Genomic DNA, 19,624 nt, shown 5'->3' on the forward strand with positions numbered 1-19,624 from the left:
CAAAAGAATTAACAAATGAATCGGCCTTGCAAGAAGTATAGCTAGAATGCTTGTTGGACATGTTATCAAGAGGGACCAGGTCTTAAAAAAGGACACAATGTTTAGTAGAAGGTCAGCAAAAAAGGAAGCCCTCCCTCTAGCAGGATGGATTGACACAGTGGCTGCAACAATGGGCTCAAAATATTGGGAACAATTGTGAGGATGGTGCAGGACTGGACAGTGTTTCATTCTGTGATACAGAGAGCCCTTGTGGGCAGGGACTGCCTCAGAGGAATCCAACAGCAGTGTCATCCAGCATCTACTCAAGGCTTCCCACAGGGGTGGGGTTCTGAATTTCAGAAAACAAGCCACCCCTTTGTTCTGCTCTTGGCCTCCAATGAGAGAGTTGTGCTTGCTTCCCAATTACTACCAAGTTCAGCTTGGGGATGTGTTAAGTCTCACCAGGCTTACCCTGGGGAGGAGTCTTCAATGATTTAATGGGGGGGGGACGGGACACCTTCTTGGACATGGGGACATTCTTTTGAGGAGCACCCTGACTTGTTCCCAAATGCCCTGTCAATTCCAGGGCAAGCCTTCCTCAAGGCAAGAGACCATAGTCAGGGCTTGATTTTTTTGAAATTGTGATAAAATGTAATATTTGCTATGTTAATTAAGTCTGAGTTGTTAAGTAGTTAAATGTCCAACTCAGTAGACTCAAAATTCACAGCGTTGTGCAACCGCCACCACTAGCTCTTTCTCATCACTTCCAACAGAAACGTGCTCCTTAAGCATCGATTCCTCCTCCTTCCAGGCCCTGTGCATCTCTACCCGTATACCTATTCCACAGATTTTATAGAAGCGGGATCATATATATTTGTGTGAGTGTGTGTCTTGTGTGACTGACTTCACTTCACTCAGCCTGTTTTTAAGGAGCGTCCCATCCATGTGATAGCATATGTCAGGACTTTCTCTGTATATCCACTGCATATGTCTACCACATTTTATGCATTCATCTGTAGGCACTTTTTTGGTTATTGCGAACAATGCTGCTGCGAGTCCCTGCTTTCTGTTATTTGGATGCATATATAGGAATGGAGCTGCTGGGACACACAGGAAGTCTCTTAAAATTTTTAGGAACCGGGATTTGACTTTTTGAGATGCTCTGCTGAAGGTTTTTCCTTCAGAAAGGCTATCCATCATTTTGATGGGTGTGTTAGGTTGAGTTCTTTAGAGAAGTAAAACCAGTTATCTACATCAAGAAATGGCTCACACAATTGCAGAAATAGTTTACTCCATTTCAATTTAAGACCATAGGTCAAAAAAACAAACAAAACAAAAAACCATAGGTCAGATGTAAGCTGGAGGCTTTTCCTGACTGGTGTAGCTGAGTTAGCTGACCAACAGGAAGATGGAACAGGCTGGTGGATGCAGAGGAAAATGAATCCAAGATTGGCCACATGAATTCAAGGTTGGCAGTCTGCTGATGGCTCCTGGTATTGGCAGGCACCACAACAGATCTATGAACCAGATGCAGGATCCAGATATAGTTGAAGAAGGGGGCAGGAGCGCTCAGTCCTATTCACGGTCTCTCTTTTATACGAAAGGACAGACCCCAAGGAAGTGTCATCAGGCTGTGGCCTGACTGATAGGTTGGGCTCCACCCCTACCTTCACCCAGGATGTCTGGTTGACCTTAACTCTACCCATCACAATGAGTCACAGAGGTGGAGCGTGGTAGTCTTCCGTCATGGCTGGTGAGCTCTTTCCTTCCTGCATTGAAGGAAATCAAGCCAATCTCGGGCATATGGACTCTGAGTTTAGGCTCCTCTTTGTCCCAGCTACCTGGGAAGGCTTTGTGAGGGTGTGGGTGGTTGAAGTGTCCACTAAAGCGGACCATTACCACTTCCCGAGGACAGGCACCGCAATGATGCAGAGGAACTGCAAAAGCAGACACCTATGCTTTATCCGGGATTATGGGATGTAATACAAACATTTTTAATCGCCAAAGGGCAGAGTAATTTTCCCCCCTGAAAAGTGGGTAGTGAGCCAAGTAACGTGGGGAAGCCTGTGGGTTGTGGAGCAAGTTGGGCCTGGGGGCTACTGCGTGGACTTGAGCAGGGCTTCTTAGGCTGTCCATGTGTGCACCTGCCTCAGCTGGGATTTGTTAAAATTCGGATGCAGGGTGAGGCTGGAAACCTGCAGCTCTATATAGCATCCCAGAGACGCTTGCCATTTGAGGACCACACTTGCTTGGAGTAGTGCGGGACTACAGGTCACGTACACAGATGCTAAGAAGGCTTGCTGTCTTAGTTTCGCATCTTTTACCTTTTTCTTTTAGACCTGGCTAAGCTCCATCCTTAAGCCATTTGTGTTGTTTTAGGGAGAGGATATGAATGACACCTGCTGGCCATTTAACTCCCCCTGTCCCCCCTTCCTTCCTGTGTTTCTTCCTTAGAGGTCTGGCAGGGAACCTCACTCAGCCCCCTTCCTAGCTCCTATGGAGCCAACGCGGCTATTGTTCTTTAGAACCTCGAGTGGCACAGCATTCATTTCAAAATATACCTTTTCCGTGGGGTGTTCTCAGACCTTGATGTGTAAGGGGGAGCCTGGAAGGTTCCCAGGCTGGCCAGATGGAGTTACATCATCTGCAGGAAGGTGAGCATGCAAAACCTTCATGCTGTGACCTTCAGGTAGAGATTACCTTTCCATGGATTGCAGCAGACATTATGTTGCCATCAGTCCCCAAGGCAAAGCTATTCCTGGGAAACAGACTAGGTGGATCCAGATCCTGAGGTGGAACCAACTCCTAGTTATGGAAATACAGAGTGACACGGGTGGGGCGAGATCTAACTCCTTGGCTTCTGTGATTCGTAATAGCGGCACTGCTGTGGAGAGAACGCGGGGCGATGGTACACTGAACTAGGGTGACGGTCCCTCAGTCAGAGCTCTAATTGCTAGTCTCAGAGCCGACCCTGGGAAGGACCGTATACAACAGGAAGTGCCCCTACCACTGTTCACCAAGAAGGTGGTCGGGAGGAGAAAGGGTGTCGGGCACGGAGGGTGAGGAGTTGCTTCAATGGGCAGGGTAGTGTCGTCAGAACTATTACTAACATGGATCGAGGGAATAATTTAGGGGCAGTGTCTTCAGATTTGAATGCGACAGAATGGAAGAATATGTTTGCGTGGATGCAACTCATAACTCACGATGGAACAGTCATGAACGATGATTTTTTAAAAATCAATTTATTGGGGGTTCGTACAATTCTTATCATAATCCATACATACACCCATTGTGTCAAGCACATTTGTTGCCATCACCATTCTCAAAACATTTGCTTTCTACTTGAGCCCTTGATATCAGCTCTTCATTTTCCCCCTCCCTCCCCACAACCCCCTCCCTAATGAACCCTTGATAATTTATAAATTATTTTGTCATGTCTTACACTGTCTGATGTCTCCCTTTACCCACTTTTCTGCAGTCTGTCCCCCAGGGAGAAAGTTATATGTAGATCCTTGTAATCCCCCATTCTACCCCACCCTCCTTCCACCTTCCCAGTATCACCATTCTCGCCACTCATCCTAAAGGGATCATCGGCCCTGGATTTCCTGTGTTTCCAGTTCCTATTTGTACCAGTGTCCATCCTCTGGTCTAGTCGGCTTTGTAGGGAAGAACTGGGATCATGATAGTGGGGGAAAGGAAGCATTTAATAAGAACTAGAGGAAAGTTGTATGTTTCACTGTTGCTTTACTGCACCCTGACTGGCTTGTCTCCTCCCAGCGACCCTTCTCTAAGGGGATGTCCAGTTGCCTACAGATGGGTTTTGGGGCAATCTGCACTCCCCCTCATTCACAATGATAGGATTTTTTTTACAAATAATGATTTAAGATCCAGCGACACATCAAGTTAACCCATAGGGGACAGCCACCTTGCAGACTGGAAATATTCTGCAGTGAGATGTTTGCCCTGAGAAGGGAAACTTCCCCTCTCACCCTCGAAATACCCAGAGGTCCACTCCAGAGGAAGCAACAAATGTGCTGCTGATGGAAGCAAAGTTGGCATGGCTGTATGGCCATCAGGATAATCCTCCAATGAGCATGCCCCTTACCTGGGTCGTGGCAGATGTGGACATCAAGGGAGCCCCGTTTACACGGGCAACCCATGTAACCTTGCTGCTGTGAAACAAAGCGCCGATCTGAGCAGCAGTGTCAGCTTTGTTGCCACAGCTTCCTGGCATGGGTTTCACAGATGCAAGAAACACAGGGGGGTGACACAGAGGAAAAGGGGAAGGAATAGTGGGACAGAACACCCAGCAGGGCAGAGATTTTTAGGCAGCTTTTGAGAAATGGTATGAATATAGCAGACGTTGACAGGGTTGAGACAAAGGTCTATTGCAGCCCTAGAGGTGGTTCAGTGGACTAAGAGAACCACCTGCTTCCCTGTAACATGAAAGGCCCAAAGAGGCCCATTCACCCCAGCCATGGGAATTCTCATCTGGGGCCATCTGAAGCAGAGGCTCAGCTAAGTTGATCAAGATAAGGATTGAAGAGGGAGCCAGGGCTTTCTGGTCCAGCCCCCAGCAAGCAATCTGGAGCCATAGCTACCTACTTTACAGAGGCAGAAGAGAGAACAGTTCAATGATAGCTTCTAGTTGCTGCCACCGCCTTGTTTTAGAAATGAGGTTCCACAGGCAAAGTCTCTGCCAGTGTCAGGAATAATCATGCATGCTGCTCTTGGAGATGGGACACTATGAGTCATAATCCACGTGTTCTTGTCCACTGGCTCTTGGGATGTTCACAGTCAGAAGAGTGACCTACACACATGTAGCAAGACCTCCAGGCTTTAGAGACAGCATTGTTTTGGGGGGGGGGTGTTGGCGCTCTCCTGTCTCTAATTTGCTACCTGCCTTTAAACAAACATCGTTGCACTGTGTGCATGTTGGGAATTTACCTGGAAAACTTTGGCATGGGGGGAAGCCCCTAAACTATTTGGGGTCACTTCCTGCTCAGGAGACCCCATTTGCTACGGAGTAGGATTGCTTCATAGAGTTTTTGTGGTTGTAATCTTAGCAGGACGGAGTGAGCCCTGGTGACCCAAAGGGCAAGGCTGAACCCACTCAGTGGCTATGCGGGTGAGAAGTGGCGAGTTGTGCAAAGATTACAGCCTACCAAACCTCGTGGGGGCGGTTTCCCTGTCACCAAGGGCCACTATGAGTTGAAATCTATATACAGACACCCAACAACAACAATAATCTTAAGGGACGCAGGTTGCCAGGCCTTTCTTCTGTGGTGCCTGAGTAGGTTAGAACTGCCAACCTTTAGGCTAGCACTCAAGAGCAAACCGTGGCCTCTGTTGCCTTGTAAGAATGTAATGCACCTTAAAGTTCTTTTTGGATAAAGACCTGGGATAATCTAATAGAAACATCATTGCCTTACTTTCTCAGTCGGATTGAGTAGAGGCTGTGTTAGGTGCCTTTGACTCCTGTTGGGGGGCTGGAAAGGAGCCCCGGTGGTGCAGTGGTTAAGCGCTCAACTCGCTCCGGAGATCAAGATGTGCCCTTCCGTTTCCACAGACGGTAGCCTTGGAAACGCTATGGGGCAGTTCCATCATGTCTTACAGGGTCGCTATGAGTCGGACTGGACTCAGTGGCATGCGCTGCACAAGTTCTGGCTGGAACTCTGAGACTTTCACTAGACAGAGGCTCCCAGGCTCCCTCCCCAGAGCAGCCCCAGCTCGGCCTTGGCGACCAAGCACCTCCTCTCCCCCCCCCCCCCCAGGCTCGCGTGGCTTCCCCGCCCGACAGGCCCGACCCCCAAGCCCCGCAGCCCCCAGCCCCGCCAGCCTCCCCCGCCCCTCCCGCGCCGGCGCGGCCTCCCCCGCGGCCCCGGCCCACGCTCGCCGCCCCGGCTGCGCGGCGCGTCTCTTCCGGCCGCGGGCTGGGCGGGGCCAGCTCCCGGGGCGGGCTGGCGGCGGGGAGGCAGCGCCCCGGCCCGCGGCCGGCCATGCTCATCACGCTCTGTTACCTGTACCTGTGGGCGCGGTGGGGGCGCCGGCCGGCCGCGCTAGTGCGCGCCACGGTGCAGAGGCTGCGCGCCTCGCCCTGCTCCTTCACCTTCTGCGGCGCGGCCGCGCGGCCCACGGGCGCCCGCGTGTGTCTGAGCCGCGGCGCCCGCGTCTTCTGCGTCGGCGAGACCCAGGTGGGCGGCGCGGGCCGGTGGGCGGGGGCCGGCGGGGCGCGAGCCGGAAGCGCGGGCCGGGCGGGGCGCGGGCCCGGCGTCCAGGTGTGGAACCCCTCCAGGCACGCCGGCAGGAGGAAGGATGGTCCCGGGTGTGCCCTGCATTGGGGATCACCACCTGAGCACTCAGCCCCGGGTCTGACTTCATCTTCCCTACCTGCCTGGCTGCCGTTGGTTTGAAACTGAGTTCACCCTTCTCCCAAATCGTTGACTCAGGTGACAAACTTTACCCTCCTCTTCCATCTCCTGTATCATTTCCCCTCGCTGAGGCAGCACTGCTTGCTGGGACCTCTTTCATCTCCACTGACGTGTGCATAACCTGTTTTGTGGCCCAGTATTTGGATGGGAGGAGCGCTGGAGGCGCAGTAGCTAAAGCGCCCTGCTGCAAACTACCATCAGTTGGCTTGCTTTTGCAGTAGAAAGACGTGGCGGCTTGCCTGCAGAAGGTGAGCGACAGGTGTGTTTGCTCGCTTTTGGACTTAGGATGGAGGCTGCACTGATGAAGGGTCTGCCACCAACAGCGTGACTTGGACAGGTTTGGTCTTTGTAAAGTCTTGTTCCCTTTCCATGTAGCTATTGGGGACAGACATGGCTCCACAGTGCAGTTCTGGACAACTTTCACTCCACTGTTTACATTAGCATTTAAAGATATTTTGCTCATAATCAGAGTCCTGCCCTTTGAATGTCTTTTAGAAATTGGTTTAGTTTTAACATTAAAGCTATATTTTCTACATAAGTAAAATCGTAGTATCTGTGCGGAAATTGATCTTATATAAGACTTGAGTTAGTCTTATATAAGACTTGGATTAGTCTTATATAAGACTTGAACATTTTCTTAGAGAGTATGCTAAAGAGCCCTGGTGACTCTATGGTAAAGTGCTCATGCGCTAGCTGAAAGATCAGCACTTGGAGCCCACCAGATGTTCTGAGGGAGAAAGACTTGGAAATTTTGTCTCATAAAGAATCCAGTACAGGAAACCCTTTGGTCCAGCTCTACTCAGTCTCTGAGACTGTGGTGCTGTGGGTTAGGCTTTGGACTATTAACTACAAGGTTAGTGTTTCAAATCCATCAACTGCTCCTTGGGAGAAAAATGAGGCTGTTTGCTCCAGTAAAGATTTACAGTCTAGGACTGGATGGATAACTTTTTATTTTTTTATTTATGAGACGCCATGGCCCACAGCAATAGCAGCAGCAATCTGCTCAGGTAGGAATCCTTGGGTGGTGCAAACTGTTAATAACCAGGACTGCTAGCCCAAAGGTTGGAGGTTCGAGTCTACCCAGAGGCACCTGAAAGAAAGGCCTGGTGATCTACTTCAGAAAAGTCAGCCGTTGAAAATCCTATGGAGCACACAAGGTTCCCGTGAGCTGGAATCAATCTAGGAAGAAAGTTTAGGTCTGCTGCTACCAAGTCAAAAGTATCCTTGTAAACATTCTAGAGCAGGGCTCCTCAAACTTTTTAAACAGGGGCCAGTTCACTGTCCCTCAGACCTTTTGGAGTGCCGGACTATGGTTTTTTAAAAAAAAACTATGAACAAATTCCTATACACACTGCACATATGTTATTTTGAAGTAAAAAACCAAATGGGACAAAAACACCCAGCGAGCCTGATAAATGTCCTCGGCGGGCCGCATGTGGCTGGCAGGGCATAGTTGGAAGACGCCTGTTCTAGAGCATACACAATATGAGGGACCATTTTCTTAGTACTCCCCATCAGTGCCATATACACCAAGGGAAAAGTTAATCCATTAACACACGATGAACTCCTTAGGCACTAGGGTTTAATTCTCTCAAGGACCTGTGTTTGAGAAAGATAACATGGAAAGCGGGAACATCGAGGGGTGGCTTTCCCAATGAAGCCATTTCCAAAATGAGTTATTATGTAAAACTACCTTTAGGGATTAGATGAGAGTTGAAATTTTGAATGTACAGAATACTGAGATGTAGATGACTTTGTCAACTCTCTTAGAAGACAGTCTTACTTTTGAACATGTTTATGACTTTATTGATCTATTAACTATAGCACTACCTGATGTCTAGTTGATTCCGACACATGGACTTGATTCCAACTCATGATGATCCTTGTGTCAGAGTAAAACTTTAGAGAGTGGTCAGTGACTGCCTTTTTTTCTGAAGTAGCTCACCAGGACTTTCTTCCAAGGTGTTTATAGGTGGACTTGAACCGCCAACCATTTGTTTAGCTGCTGAGCCCTTTAAACCATTTGTACCACCTGGGACTAACTCAAACGAAGGCTTCTCAGCTCCCGTCAACTCTGCAGCCCTGTGCTGAAGGCTGCACATGCACAGAGACTCTCTCTGAGATCTGCAACTTGTGTTGTCTCAAGTTGCCCCAGGCCCCAGCATAACTGGACTGCCTTGTTCTGTGCTCTCACCGAAAGTAGCGCTTCATGTTTCCAGTTCTGTCTTCTTGCATTAGAGACTGGGCCTTGATTTATAATAGCTATTACATGTTGAAAAGAATGAAGAATGTTTCAATGGCTGCTAATGCCTATCTTTGGATGTTGAAGGCGATGGTTTGAACGCTTCCCAATTGATTTGTGAAAATCACAATTTTATTCTTTGTTATTGTGAGATTTTTAAAAAGTGACGACTGACAATGTTGTGGTTTGATGGCTGCCTTATTTTTCCTCTGCTTGGGCCAAAGTGTCTGAATCTCCTGCCATGTTGTCCACAAACGTAATACATTAAAATCAGATACATAAATAATGACTGTGTGTTTATGTTATTTAAGTGCCTGCTAACATTGAGCCCAGGAGTCCTGGTGGTGCAGAGTGGTTATGTGCTGGCCTGCAGTCCACAAGGTTAGCAGTTTGAAATTACCAGCTGCTTCTCTGGAGAAAGATGGGGCTTTGTATTCCGGAAAGAGTTAACAGTCTCGGAAGCCAACCGAGGGAGTTCTTCCCTGTCATTCATATAGGGTTGCTATGATTCGGCATCTACTCAATGGCAGAGTTTATTTTCCTGGATCATTGATCTCACCATATCGATAGGCTGTAATAAGCAAGGAGATTTAGACAAACTGGGAATATGAAGCTTTTCGTCTTGTCATTTTCCATGTATGAATAAGATGGATGGCCTTTTTGTTTTAGCCAGCCCCACTCCAAGTTGTATTCATGCATTCAACAGGGATTTGGTGTCCCCAGTTAGGGCCTATTTAAACTGCTGTGTGACATAGTGAAGACTTGATTCTGGATCCCTGGCCACCCTGAGAGGCCTTGCCTTCCTGGAGTCAGTAGATGAGGGGCCTTTAAGAAACTCTTGGGAAAATTCTAGTATCTTTCAGTTCCTTTTCCCAATAACGTTTTGAAGTCCATATGTATACGACACACTGTATACATTGGGCTATTTGGATTGCGTCAGGATACTTTGGTTTTTCTTTTTATGCAGAATAGGATTCTAAAGGCAATTTTTTGAATAACCCTTCGCACCTAAGAAAACCAAACCGAATCCATTGCTGTTGAGTTGCTTCTGACTCTTCATGATTCTAAAGGACAGCATGGAACTGCCGCACGGGCTTCTCCAGCTGTAGTCTTTACAGAAACAAATGGCCACATCTCTGTCCAACTCGGCGGTTGGTAGGCTTGAACTGCTGATCTTTTGTAGCCAAATGCTTGAAAACTGCGCCACGTCCATGAAGAGGGCATTCAGACAGTGGGTCTAAAGGAAGCTTATAATGTGCTATAAAGTCACCCTTTCCCCCCTTCCCTTTGCTGGGTTTTACAAAGGGTGTATGCAAAATTTCAGTGGGAAGGAAGGGAGCTGGGACTTGCTTGTGGAAGTGGAAGAATTGGCTTGAGCAGAGCCATGACCGTCTGGGCAGGGAGTGACCAGAGCATCGTCTGATGGATGAGGATGTAAGGGAATGCAGGGAACAGGGGAGGCAGCTGGGAAGGGTGGGCTGGAGCTGGACGCAAACTGCTCCCTGTATTGTAAGCTGCACCTACCTTGCTGGCGAGGGCAGTTTGAAAAGTGGTGAGAAACTGGAGATACCGAAGCCTCTCATCTCAGATTGCGTGTAATGTGAACAGCCATCGAGTTCAAGATTGGCGAGAGACTGGTGCAGTCTCATAGGGGAGGTAACAGTGGCTCAAAGACAAACGATTTTCCTTTTGCGTAGCAAAATTTGTTAGTAGAATCCCACTTGATGACTGCTTCCTGAATTGCAAGATCCTTCTCAATGACATGGCATTGACCCCATGGCAGTGAGTTTGGTTTTACATCTTTTAGCAGTGTGGATGTTTCAGTGCCCTGGGTTTGTACAAATGAGTTGATGCCTACTGGTAGCTACCTCGTAGGGCAGGGTAGAACTGCCCCTGTGAGCTTCTGAGACTATAACTCTTCACCGGAGTTGAAAACTGTTTTTCTCTTTGATCGACTGGTGGTTTTGAACTACTGACCTTGCACTTAGCAGTCTCGTGAATAACCACTATGCCACCAGGGCTTCTGCAGGATGCTTAGAAGGATATATAAAATAACTTGCTTTTTTTTAGCTAAATGATTAACCCCATTCTCCCCCCCCCCAAAAAAAAATTAAGAACAAAAAACCAGTAAAGACCAGAACAACAACAAAGATATAGAGCTGAGCTCCGATGGCCTAGTGGTCATGCATTGGGCTGCTAACTGCAAAGCCAGCAGTTTGAAACTACCAGCCGCTCCACGGGAGACAGATGAGGCTTGCTTTCTCCTCCTGCGAGGAGTTACAGTCTTGGAAACACCCAGGCGGTTCTACCCTGGTCCCCTAGGGTTGCCATGACTCAGCATTGACCCCGTGGCAGTGAGTCTGGTTTTTGCATCTTTAAGCAGTGTGGATGTTTTAGTGTCTTAAGAGAGACCCTGGGTTTGTACAAATGGTTAAAATGTAGCTGCTGACTGGGAAGTTGGACATTGAAGTCCTTCCAGAGGTATCTGAGTGGAAAGACCTGGTGATCTACTTCCGATAAAAAGCTCGGTTCGACCCTGACACTCTAGAGCTGGAATCTTTAAACTACGGCCCGCGGGCCACATGTGGCCCGCCTGGGACATTTATCCAGCCCGCCAGGTGTTTTTGCCCTGTTTGTTTTCTTACTTCAAAATAAGATGTGCAGTGTGTATAGGAATTTATTCACAGTTTTCTTTTTAAACTATAGTCTGGCCCTCCAGCGGGTCTGAGGGACAGTTGAACTGTCCCCTTGTTTAAAAAGTTTGAGGACCCCTGCTCTAGGGTCGCTGTGAGGCGTAGCCCGTTAGATGGCCTGCTTTTTGTTTGGTTGATTGGATGGTTAATGTTTTAAAGGTGATTGGACTACTATAGCTAAGGGCAATCTCAGTTTATTTGAAGAAAAGAGGCTTTTGGTGTAAGCTCTTTAGCCTTTTCTTAAAGTCAATGTTTATTGCATCATCTAGATGTTTAGAGTTAGATTTTTTTGTTTATATGAGAAATTGTTCACTTCTTAACTGTAGACAAATATGTGTGTGTATTTTAACTTGGGAAATGCTATATGCTCTTAAAGATTATCTTCTTTTTCATTATTTAGACAATATTAGTGTCTAATCAAACCCATGTAGATAAGACCTTACATATTTAATACAGTGTGTTGCCCTGTACAAATGGAAAAAATTGTTTTACATTTCTAGACCAATATTGCTGTTAATTGTTGTAATTCTGTACAATTCCAACTCAACACGGTACAACTGGGATACTTTTCCAAAGTTGACAGCACAGCTTCCAAAATTTCAAATTTATATATATATATATATTTATATAAAAAGACCAATCACAGTGTAATGCGTCTTTTCCAGAAGGGTCTCCTACTGACCTAGTCTGTATGCCACCTTTGGCAACCCAGTTTGTGCACTGTGAACTACTGGGACTTCGGACACTTCTTTTAAGGTGCATGGCATCTTTCATGGGCTGCACCAGAGAGACCCGATGTGGAAACCTCACCGAGTGAACTGGGTTTGTTATTTTTGGTGATGAGATGTATGTAACAAAGCATTGTAATCAAATATTTGTGTGGCATTAACTACAGTCACCATATGGTACAAACAATAACAAAATACTCATTGTCGTCGAGTCAATTCTGACCCTATAGGACAGCGTAGAACTGTTCCTGTGAGTTTGTGAGACTGTTAGCTCTTTACCGGAGTAGAAAGTCCCATCTTTCTCCCAAGGAGCCGCTGGTGGTTTTGAACTGCTGACTATGAATCGCAGTCTAGCTTGTAACCACTAGGTCACCATTGTACAGCAGTTAATATGATCCATTGCAAAATTTTTCGTCTCTCTTAACAAAAACTTCGTGCTCTGGAAGGAATCTCCACCCATACTTGCCCTCATGAACTTCAATCTCTGTTTTATGTTTAGTTTTTAATTTCAATTGTATTTTTAATTTCCATAGAACACATGTTTATGGATATATTAGCTTTTATTTCTCTGATCTTTCTGATATTACTGGTTAATCTTTGCCCTTCTGCTCCTTATCTCTGTGATCTTATATTTGTAGCATAACTATTCTGATCACCTCTTTTCACCCCCTCAGTGAAGGAGGGTCCCTTGCTGTAAAGAACACAAGACAAGGATGCCGGACAGAGCAGATTGACAGCAGTGTGTCAGTCACATGTGCTCCTAACAGTGGAGGAGACAGGCCACACCACTCTTCTGGCTTCAGTTCACCCTGGCTCTCTAAATTGGGGGTGGGTGGGATGAAGGAGTATGGTGGGAAGGGGCTTATAGGCTCAGCGCTCATTTGTAGACTTTTAGGTAATGACCCTGATTTCACCTACGTCCTAAGGTTCTGCCAGCTGGGGTCGTGGAGGCAGTGGCTTCTCTGTAGGGAAAGAGGCCCTGCTGCCCAGCTGTTCCTTACACACCTAAACCAGTCTGCTCCCTGCCTGCACTGGAGGCTGGCACTTTCCTTTCTGTCTGTGCCTGGGACTTTGACTCAAATGTGTGCATGTGTGCATGTATGTGTGTGTATGTTGGTAAAGGGGCTTTTCCTACACCCCCCCATGTTAGGTTTTTGTGTTCTGTGGTTGTGTCTCCCCCACCCCCCCCTTTTAAATTCAGTACACTAGCCAGTCATGATTCTAATGTATGTAAAAAACAAAACACACACATAGACACACCAACCAACCAACCAAACCTAACTCCCCAAACCAAACTCATTGCCCGTGAGTTGATCCAACTCATAGCCACCCGATAGGACAGAGTAGAACTTTTTTATGGGAGTAGAGAGCCTCGTTTTCCTCCCAGAGACTGGCTGGTTGTTTTGTACCTGCTGACCTTGTGGTTAGTAGCCTGACACAACCCACTAGCAGGGATACACGGACAGACACAAACACACAGATTGCCTTCGATAGGTGAATGGATAAGCTGTGGTACATTCAGCCAATGGACTATTACTCAGCAGTAAAAAGAAGCAGACCATGAAATGACATGGAGAAGCCCTTAAATCCAGGTTCCTAAGTGAAAGAAGCTAGTCTGAAACAGCTGCATACTCTCTGATTTCCACTATCTGACATTCTGGAAAAGCCAAACCATAGAGACTGAAGAGACCAGGCACTGGTGGGGCCTCAGGGAGAGGATGACAGGGTCAAATAAGTGAAGCATTGGGGATTTGGGGGACTATGAAACTATTCTGTATGATTCCATAGAACTACATAGTACAAGAGTGAACTTTAATGTTAACTATGGACTTCAGGTAATCATAATGTATCGGTAATCTATCGATTGTAACAAATGTATCAAACATAAATGCAAGGTAATAATAAGGAAAACAAACGGAGGGGGGGGAGGGGGAGGCGCAGTGGGGGAAAGGACAGGGTTTCTGTACATTTGCTCTTTTCCTGTAATCTTAAAACTGATTTAAACAATGAATTCTATTACTTAAAATAAAAAGTAAAGCCATTGTTGATTGGAGTTCCGATTCATGCTAGACAGTTTCCACTTGCTTCTCTGCACATGGTAGAGGCTTTGTCTGGAAATGCCTTAACCTCTCTGGTGTGACAGCTGCAGAACATCGGGAGGAACCGAGGATTCTCAGACCTCCGTGAAAAGGGTGGGGTGTTAGTGTCCTGTGAGTGATGCACAGTGGAAAGGGTACTGTGCTCCCTGCCATCGTGGAGGTGGGCGGGGGGCAAGCGAAGGAACAGCTTCTGTTACTATGCAGACACACATGCACAGCTCAGCCCCCTCTGTACATGTGCTTCCAAGCTGTGGATTGGGAAGCATGGGCATCCTGAGTTTAGGGCTGTCTAGAGAAAGAAAGCCAGTGGCATTCACACATGTATAGGAAAGAAGCTTATTTCAAGAAGTAATTTTATATTAAGGAGTCCTGCCCAGCTCAATCCTTGTGCATGGGTCCAGTGCTAGCTGGGCCCTCTTCAGAGTCATGTAGCTGCAGGCCAGTGAAATAGAGTAGTGAAGCGGGAAACAGGGAGATCTCAGGCTGGTGGGTTCAGAGTCTCATGGATCCAAGGCCAGTGGGAGCATGGCAGGACACAAGACAGCGCCTGGGTCAGTGGCCCTCATGGGGCCGTCCCTGGAGGCATGCACAGAATCCCAGCAAGCAAGGAGGTGAAGTGCAAGGGAGAAAAGTTCACACCGACTTCCTTTTAAAAAAAAGGCCATGCCCCCAAGGAGGCATCCCCCAGGCTACCACCTGATTGACAGGCTGGACTCCCTTCCTGCCTCCACCCCCTGGGATCTCGGAGGAGGGGTGTGGGCACGTTGTTGCTGCAAATGGCAGGCTTGGTGCAAAGCGATGCTGACTCTTGTGCATGTCTCTTTCCTCCGTCCAGTCTATCGATGACCTGAACAAGTGGGCTCTCCTGCTCGTTTCTCCTTTCGTACTTGAGGCCGAACACATTGCCTTTGTGACCGAGAGCATTTGGGAACGAGGCGCGAGTTTCCAGAGACCTCCTTCCTCGGCTGAGACAGTGAGTCTGGTGGTTTCTCTTGTGGGCTATGGGGAAGTAGACATGTGAATCAAAGTCTAGTTTGCTTTTGTGGCATGCTCTTTCCCAATCTGTCTGCCCGCTCGCCTTTTTTTGAGATTCGGGGTTAGGGACAATATATGGGTACACGTACTTTCTCCTGTTCCTTTTGCTGCTTTTAGACAGCTGTTCCCTCGACTCACTGCCATTGGGTCAATTCCAACTCATGGGGATCCTAGAGGACAGGGTAGAAGTGCCCCTGTGGGTTTCTGAGACTGTCACCCCTTGTGGGAGTGGAGACCTCTGCTTTCTCCTGCTGAGCCGCACGGGGTTTTGGACTGCGACCTTGTGCTTAGCAGCCCAGCCTGTATGCTCTGTGCCACCAGAGCTCCCTGTCCAACGACGAGAACATTTATACCTGTGAGGTCAGACTTAGGCGCCCAGGTTGCACAGTGGTTACAGTCTTGGAAACTCAGGGGCAGTTCTCCCTGGTTCTGTAGGGTTGTTACGACTCGACATCAACTCGATGGCAGTGAGTTATGAGCCCAAATTTAGGGCTGATTTTAGACTTTCAAAAGGCGCCATTGCTTGATGCTCTCTCACTCACATCGTCTCATCTCCTTGATTCTAAATAAGCCTCTCATTCTCAGTGTCACCAAGTCAATGCTGACTCATAGGGAACTAGAGGGCAGACCAGAACTGCCCTTGGGTGTTTCTGAGACGGTAACTCTTTGTGGGAGTAGAAAGCCTCATCTTTCTCCCACAAGACCTTGCAGTAACAGCTCAGTGTGCAACCCACCACACCACCAAGGCTCCTGCTTAAAATAAACCAACCATTATAGCCTGCTTCCCAGACATCTTGCCCTGACTCTCTAAGGACACTGCAAACTCAATGACATGTCCCAAACTAGTTGTTCCCATTACTCTGGTTAAAAAGAACCAACAAAAAATACCCTCCCCTCCCAACCCAAATGATTAACACCCAGTCTGCTTTTCTTCTTGTTTTTCATGATCCAGGTGGATCAGCTAGTGTCTGCCAGGGATACAGCCTGGCAGGAGATGAACAGACAGGTGTTAATTGCTGTAAAACTGGCTCTGCCTCACGGTGACCTGGTGCATGACCAGTCCCGTGTCATCATCACCGCTGCCCGTGTGCTTCAGCCTATTGTGGAGGCTGCTGCTTCTCTTTGATTTTTATTTATTTATTTTCATTAGCTTTGATTTTAAGCTTGACTTATGCCTGGGCCGTGTATTTTTGCTTCTTCAGCTTCTTCTGTGGTATCTTTTTCTTCTTAAGTTGTTCTTTTTGAGTCAGGATAATTTCGGTGTGGCCGGGGAAGCTCCTGTATATGTTGATCGGACTGTGAGCTTTGTTAATTCCAGACAGTCCATCTTGGGGGCTTTGTTCACCCGGATATGCTCATTGAACAGAGAATCCACATCTAAACCCTTAAGCTCAGAATTACTCTCCATTTTTAAGCACAGGCAGCAAAAATTCAGCACTCTTTTTGGGCCACCGACCCTGGGTCCATCCCTACTGTCTGGCCTGGCCACACCTACCGACTCCACCATTGTAATGTCGGAAGGGCACACACTGCTTCTGCAAAGTGACGTCTTTCAAGTATTTGGTGGCTTTCTGAATATGCATACCCTTGCTGGCCTGGGCAGTTTCACAGTGCTTTTAAAATGGACCTGGAGATTCGACCCTCTTGATGTGCATGGTTTTGTGGGGTTTTCTGGGTCAAGTGCATAGCGAACCATTTTGGCAGATCACCTAACACTGCTATGAGGAGATTTAACTTTTTTTTCTTTCATTTTATTAGGGGGTTCTTACAAGAGTTAACTTTGTTGTGAATTGGGTGAAGGGTCAAAGAGCAGGTCATCAATGTTATATTTAACAATTGTGACCCCTTCTGTTTCATTCATTTCAGTCCCCTTAATGTAATATCACCCATCCCACCTGTGTTTCTTGTCTGGTTGATTCTCCTTTTGTAACCCTTCTGAGCTCTGTCCTTGGGCAAACACTACCCCTTTCACTTCAAATGGCCAGTTATTCTAAGATGTGGACATGTCCGTAATGTCCTTGCTCCCCTTACAGACCAATCTGGTTGGCTGAAAATTGAGTCACAGGAGTAAGTTCGTTTCTAGACCCGAAGGATGGTTGAAGGCCATAGACTTTGCGGTTCTACCATCTCTTTTCAGCCAGCAAGTCTGGTCTCTTGCATGATTTTGAGTTTTGTCCACCTGTTCCTCCCACTGTATCCAGGTCTTTCAAATAGAATCCTTTGTAGAGCACCTGTTCCTCTATCAGAGGGTTGTGCAGACTGATATTTGTGTGATCCATTAGTTCTTTGGACTAATGATTTCCATGGGTCTTTGATTGTTTTGACTCTTCTTTCTTCCAATGGGAAGAGACCAATAGTTGCACCAGATGGCCACTTTTATTTTTATTTTTTTTATATTTTATTAGGGACTCATACAACTCTTATCACAATCCATACATATATCAATTGTGTCAAGCACATTTGTACATTCTTTGCCCTCATCATTTTCAAAGCATTTGCTCTCCACTTACGCCCTTTGCATCAGGTCCTCTTTTTTCCCCCTCCCTCTCCGCTCTCCCTCCCTCGTGAGCCCTTGATAATTTATAAATTATTATTTTGTCACATCTTGCCCTTTCCGACGTCTCCCTTTACCCCCTTTTCTGTTGTCTGTCCCCCAGGGAAGGAGGTCACATGTAGATCTTTGTAACCGATTCCCTCTTTCCAACCCACTCATCCTCTACTCTCCCAGTATTGCCCCTCACACCTCTGGTCCTGAAGGTATCATCCACCCTGGATTCCCTGTGCCTCTAGCTCCTATTTGCACCAGTGTACATCCTCTGCTCTATCCAGACTTGCAAGGTAGAATTCGGATCATGATAGTTAGGGGGGAGGAAGCATTTAGGATCTGGAGGAAAGCTGTATTCTTCATCGGTGCTACATCGCACCCTGACTGACTCATCTCCTCCCCTAGACCCTTCTGCTAGGGGATCTCCAGTGGCTGACAAGTGGGCCTTGGGTCTCCACTCTGCACTTCCCCCTTCATTCACTATGGTAAGATTTTTTTTTTCTGATGATGCCTTATACCTGATCCCTTCGACACCTTGTGATCACACTGGCTAGTGTGCTTCTTCCATGTGGGCTTTGTTGCTTCTGAGCTAGATGGCCGCTTGTTCACCTTCAAGCCTTTAAGACCCCAGACACTATCTCTTTTGATAGCCGGGCACCATCAGCTTTCTTCGCCACATTTGCTTATGCACCTGTTTGTCCTCAGCGATCGTATCATGGAGGTGTGCACCCAATGATACGGTTTTTTGTTCTTTGATGCCTGATAACTGATCCCTTCAGAACCACGTGATCACACAGGCTGGTGTGTTCTTCCATGTGGGCTTTCTTGCTTCTGAGCTAGATGGCCACTTGTTTATCTTTAAGCTTTTAAGACCCCAGATGCTATATCTTTTGATTGCCAGGCACCATCAGTTTTCTTCACCACATTTGCTTGTTTACCAGCTTTAGCTTCAGCAGTTGTGTTGGGAGGGTGAGCATCATGGAATGCCAATTTAGTAGAAGAAAGTATTCATACATTGAGGGAGTGCTTGAGTAGAGGCCCAAGGTCCTTCCTCAGATGGCCACTTTTAAGACCGTAATCATTACTCACTAAAGTAGGATGCAGGCTTTGTGGACTGTGCTGTGCCGGCTCACCTTGGTGTCCCCCAAGTCTCTGCTCCTGAGTCCCCAGACCCAAGGACTCATTCCGCAGACGTACCTGGATATGTCTAAAGTGCACACAAATGTTTCTCTCTTGTGCTCTACCAGCTGCTGTTGTGTGTGCCTTCCAACCCAGCGTGATCGCTGCATTCTGTTGTGATCCGTGAAGGTTCACTGGCTGGTTTTGGAAGTAGATCGCCAGGCTTTTCTTTCTAGTCTGCTTTAGTCTGGAAGCCCCACTGCCACCTGTTCACCTTGGTTGACCCTTCTGGCATTTGAAATGCTGGTGACATAGTCTTTAGCACCATAGCAACACACCTGCCACCTGAACCTGATGAAATGATGGACAAGCTCCAGCTGTTGTTCAGCCTCAGTATCATTTCTAAGTCTTTACCTGGTCAATTTGTGTCACACTCTTGCATCTGTGGAGTATAGCTATTTACACTCCTGCTTGGTTTTTTGATTCTTGAATTGTCTTCTCTTAACACATTATTGACGGGTCAAGGGTGGACTTGTGTTTTTGTGCCCAAATGGTAACGACTAGTCCCAAGGTCGCTCATGCTTGAATGTACACATTTATGCAGTTTCTAGGCCTGAGATCAATAGAGTGCTCTATAGGAGCCAGCTGCATGAGATCGTTTTGGCTTGAAATAGTCAGTCAGCAGAGGGTTGACAGCATCGTCCACCTGCCCCCTCCATTGGCCTGAAGTTGATTCTGATTTATAGTGACTCC

At 47.3% G+C, this 19,624-nt stretch overlaps 1 protein-coding gene across 4 annotated transcripts in view; it reads left to right on the forward strand.

Annotated features, from left to right (window-relative positions):
• HLCS (holocarboxylase synthetase) overlaps positions 1-19,624 on the forward strand; it is a 319,509-nt gene that overhangs the window by 114,151 nt on the left and 185,734 nt on the right. For 2 of the 4 annotated variants that reach the window (XM_075542305.1, XM_075542307.1), the window contains exons 1-2: positions 5,941-6,173; positions 15,008-15,145. In XM_075542305.1, the coding sequence (XP_075398420.1) occupies positions 5,979-6,173; positions 15,008-15,145 (333 nt within the window). In that variant the 5' untranslated portion in view covers positions 5,941-5,978. Of the gene's footprint in view, positions 1-5,940; positions 6,174-15,007; positions 15,146-19,624 lie in introns of those variants that run through there. The other 2 variants (XM_075542309.1, XM_075542308.1) reach the window with 1 other exon arrangement.

This window comes from Tenrec ecaudatus, chromosome 2, assembly GCF_050624435.1.
Source record: "Tenrec ecaudatus isolate mTenEca1 chromosome 2, mTenEca1.hap1, whole genome shotgun sequence".
Taxonomy (NCBI): Eukaryota; Metazoa; Chordata; class Mammalia; order Afrosoricida; family Tenrecidae; genus Tenrec; species Tenrec ecaudatus.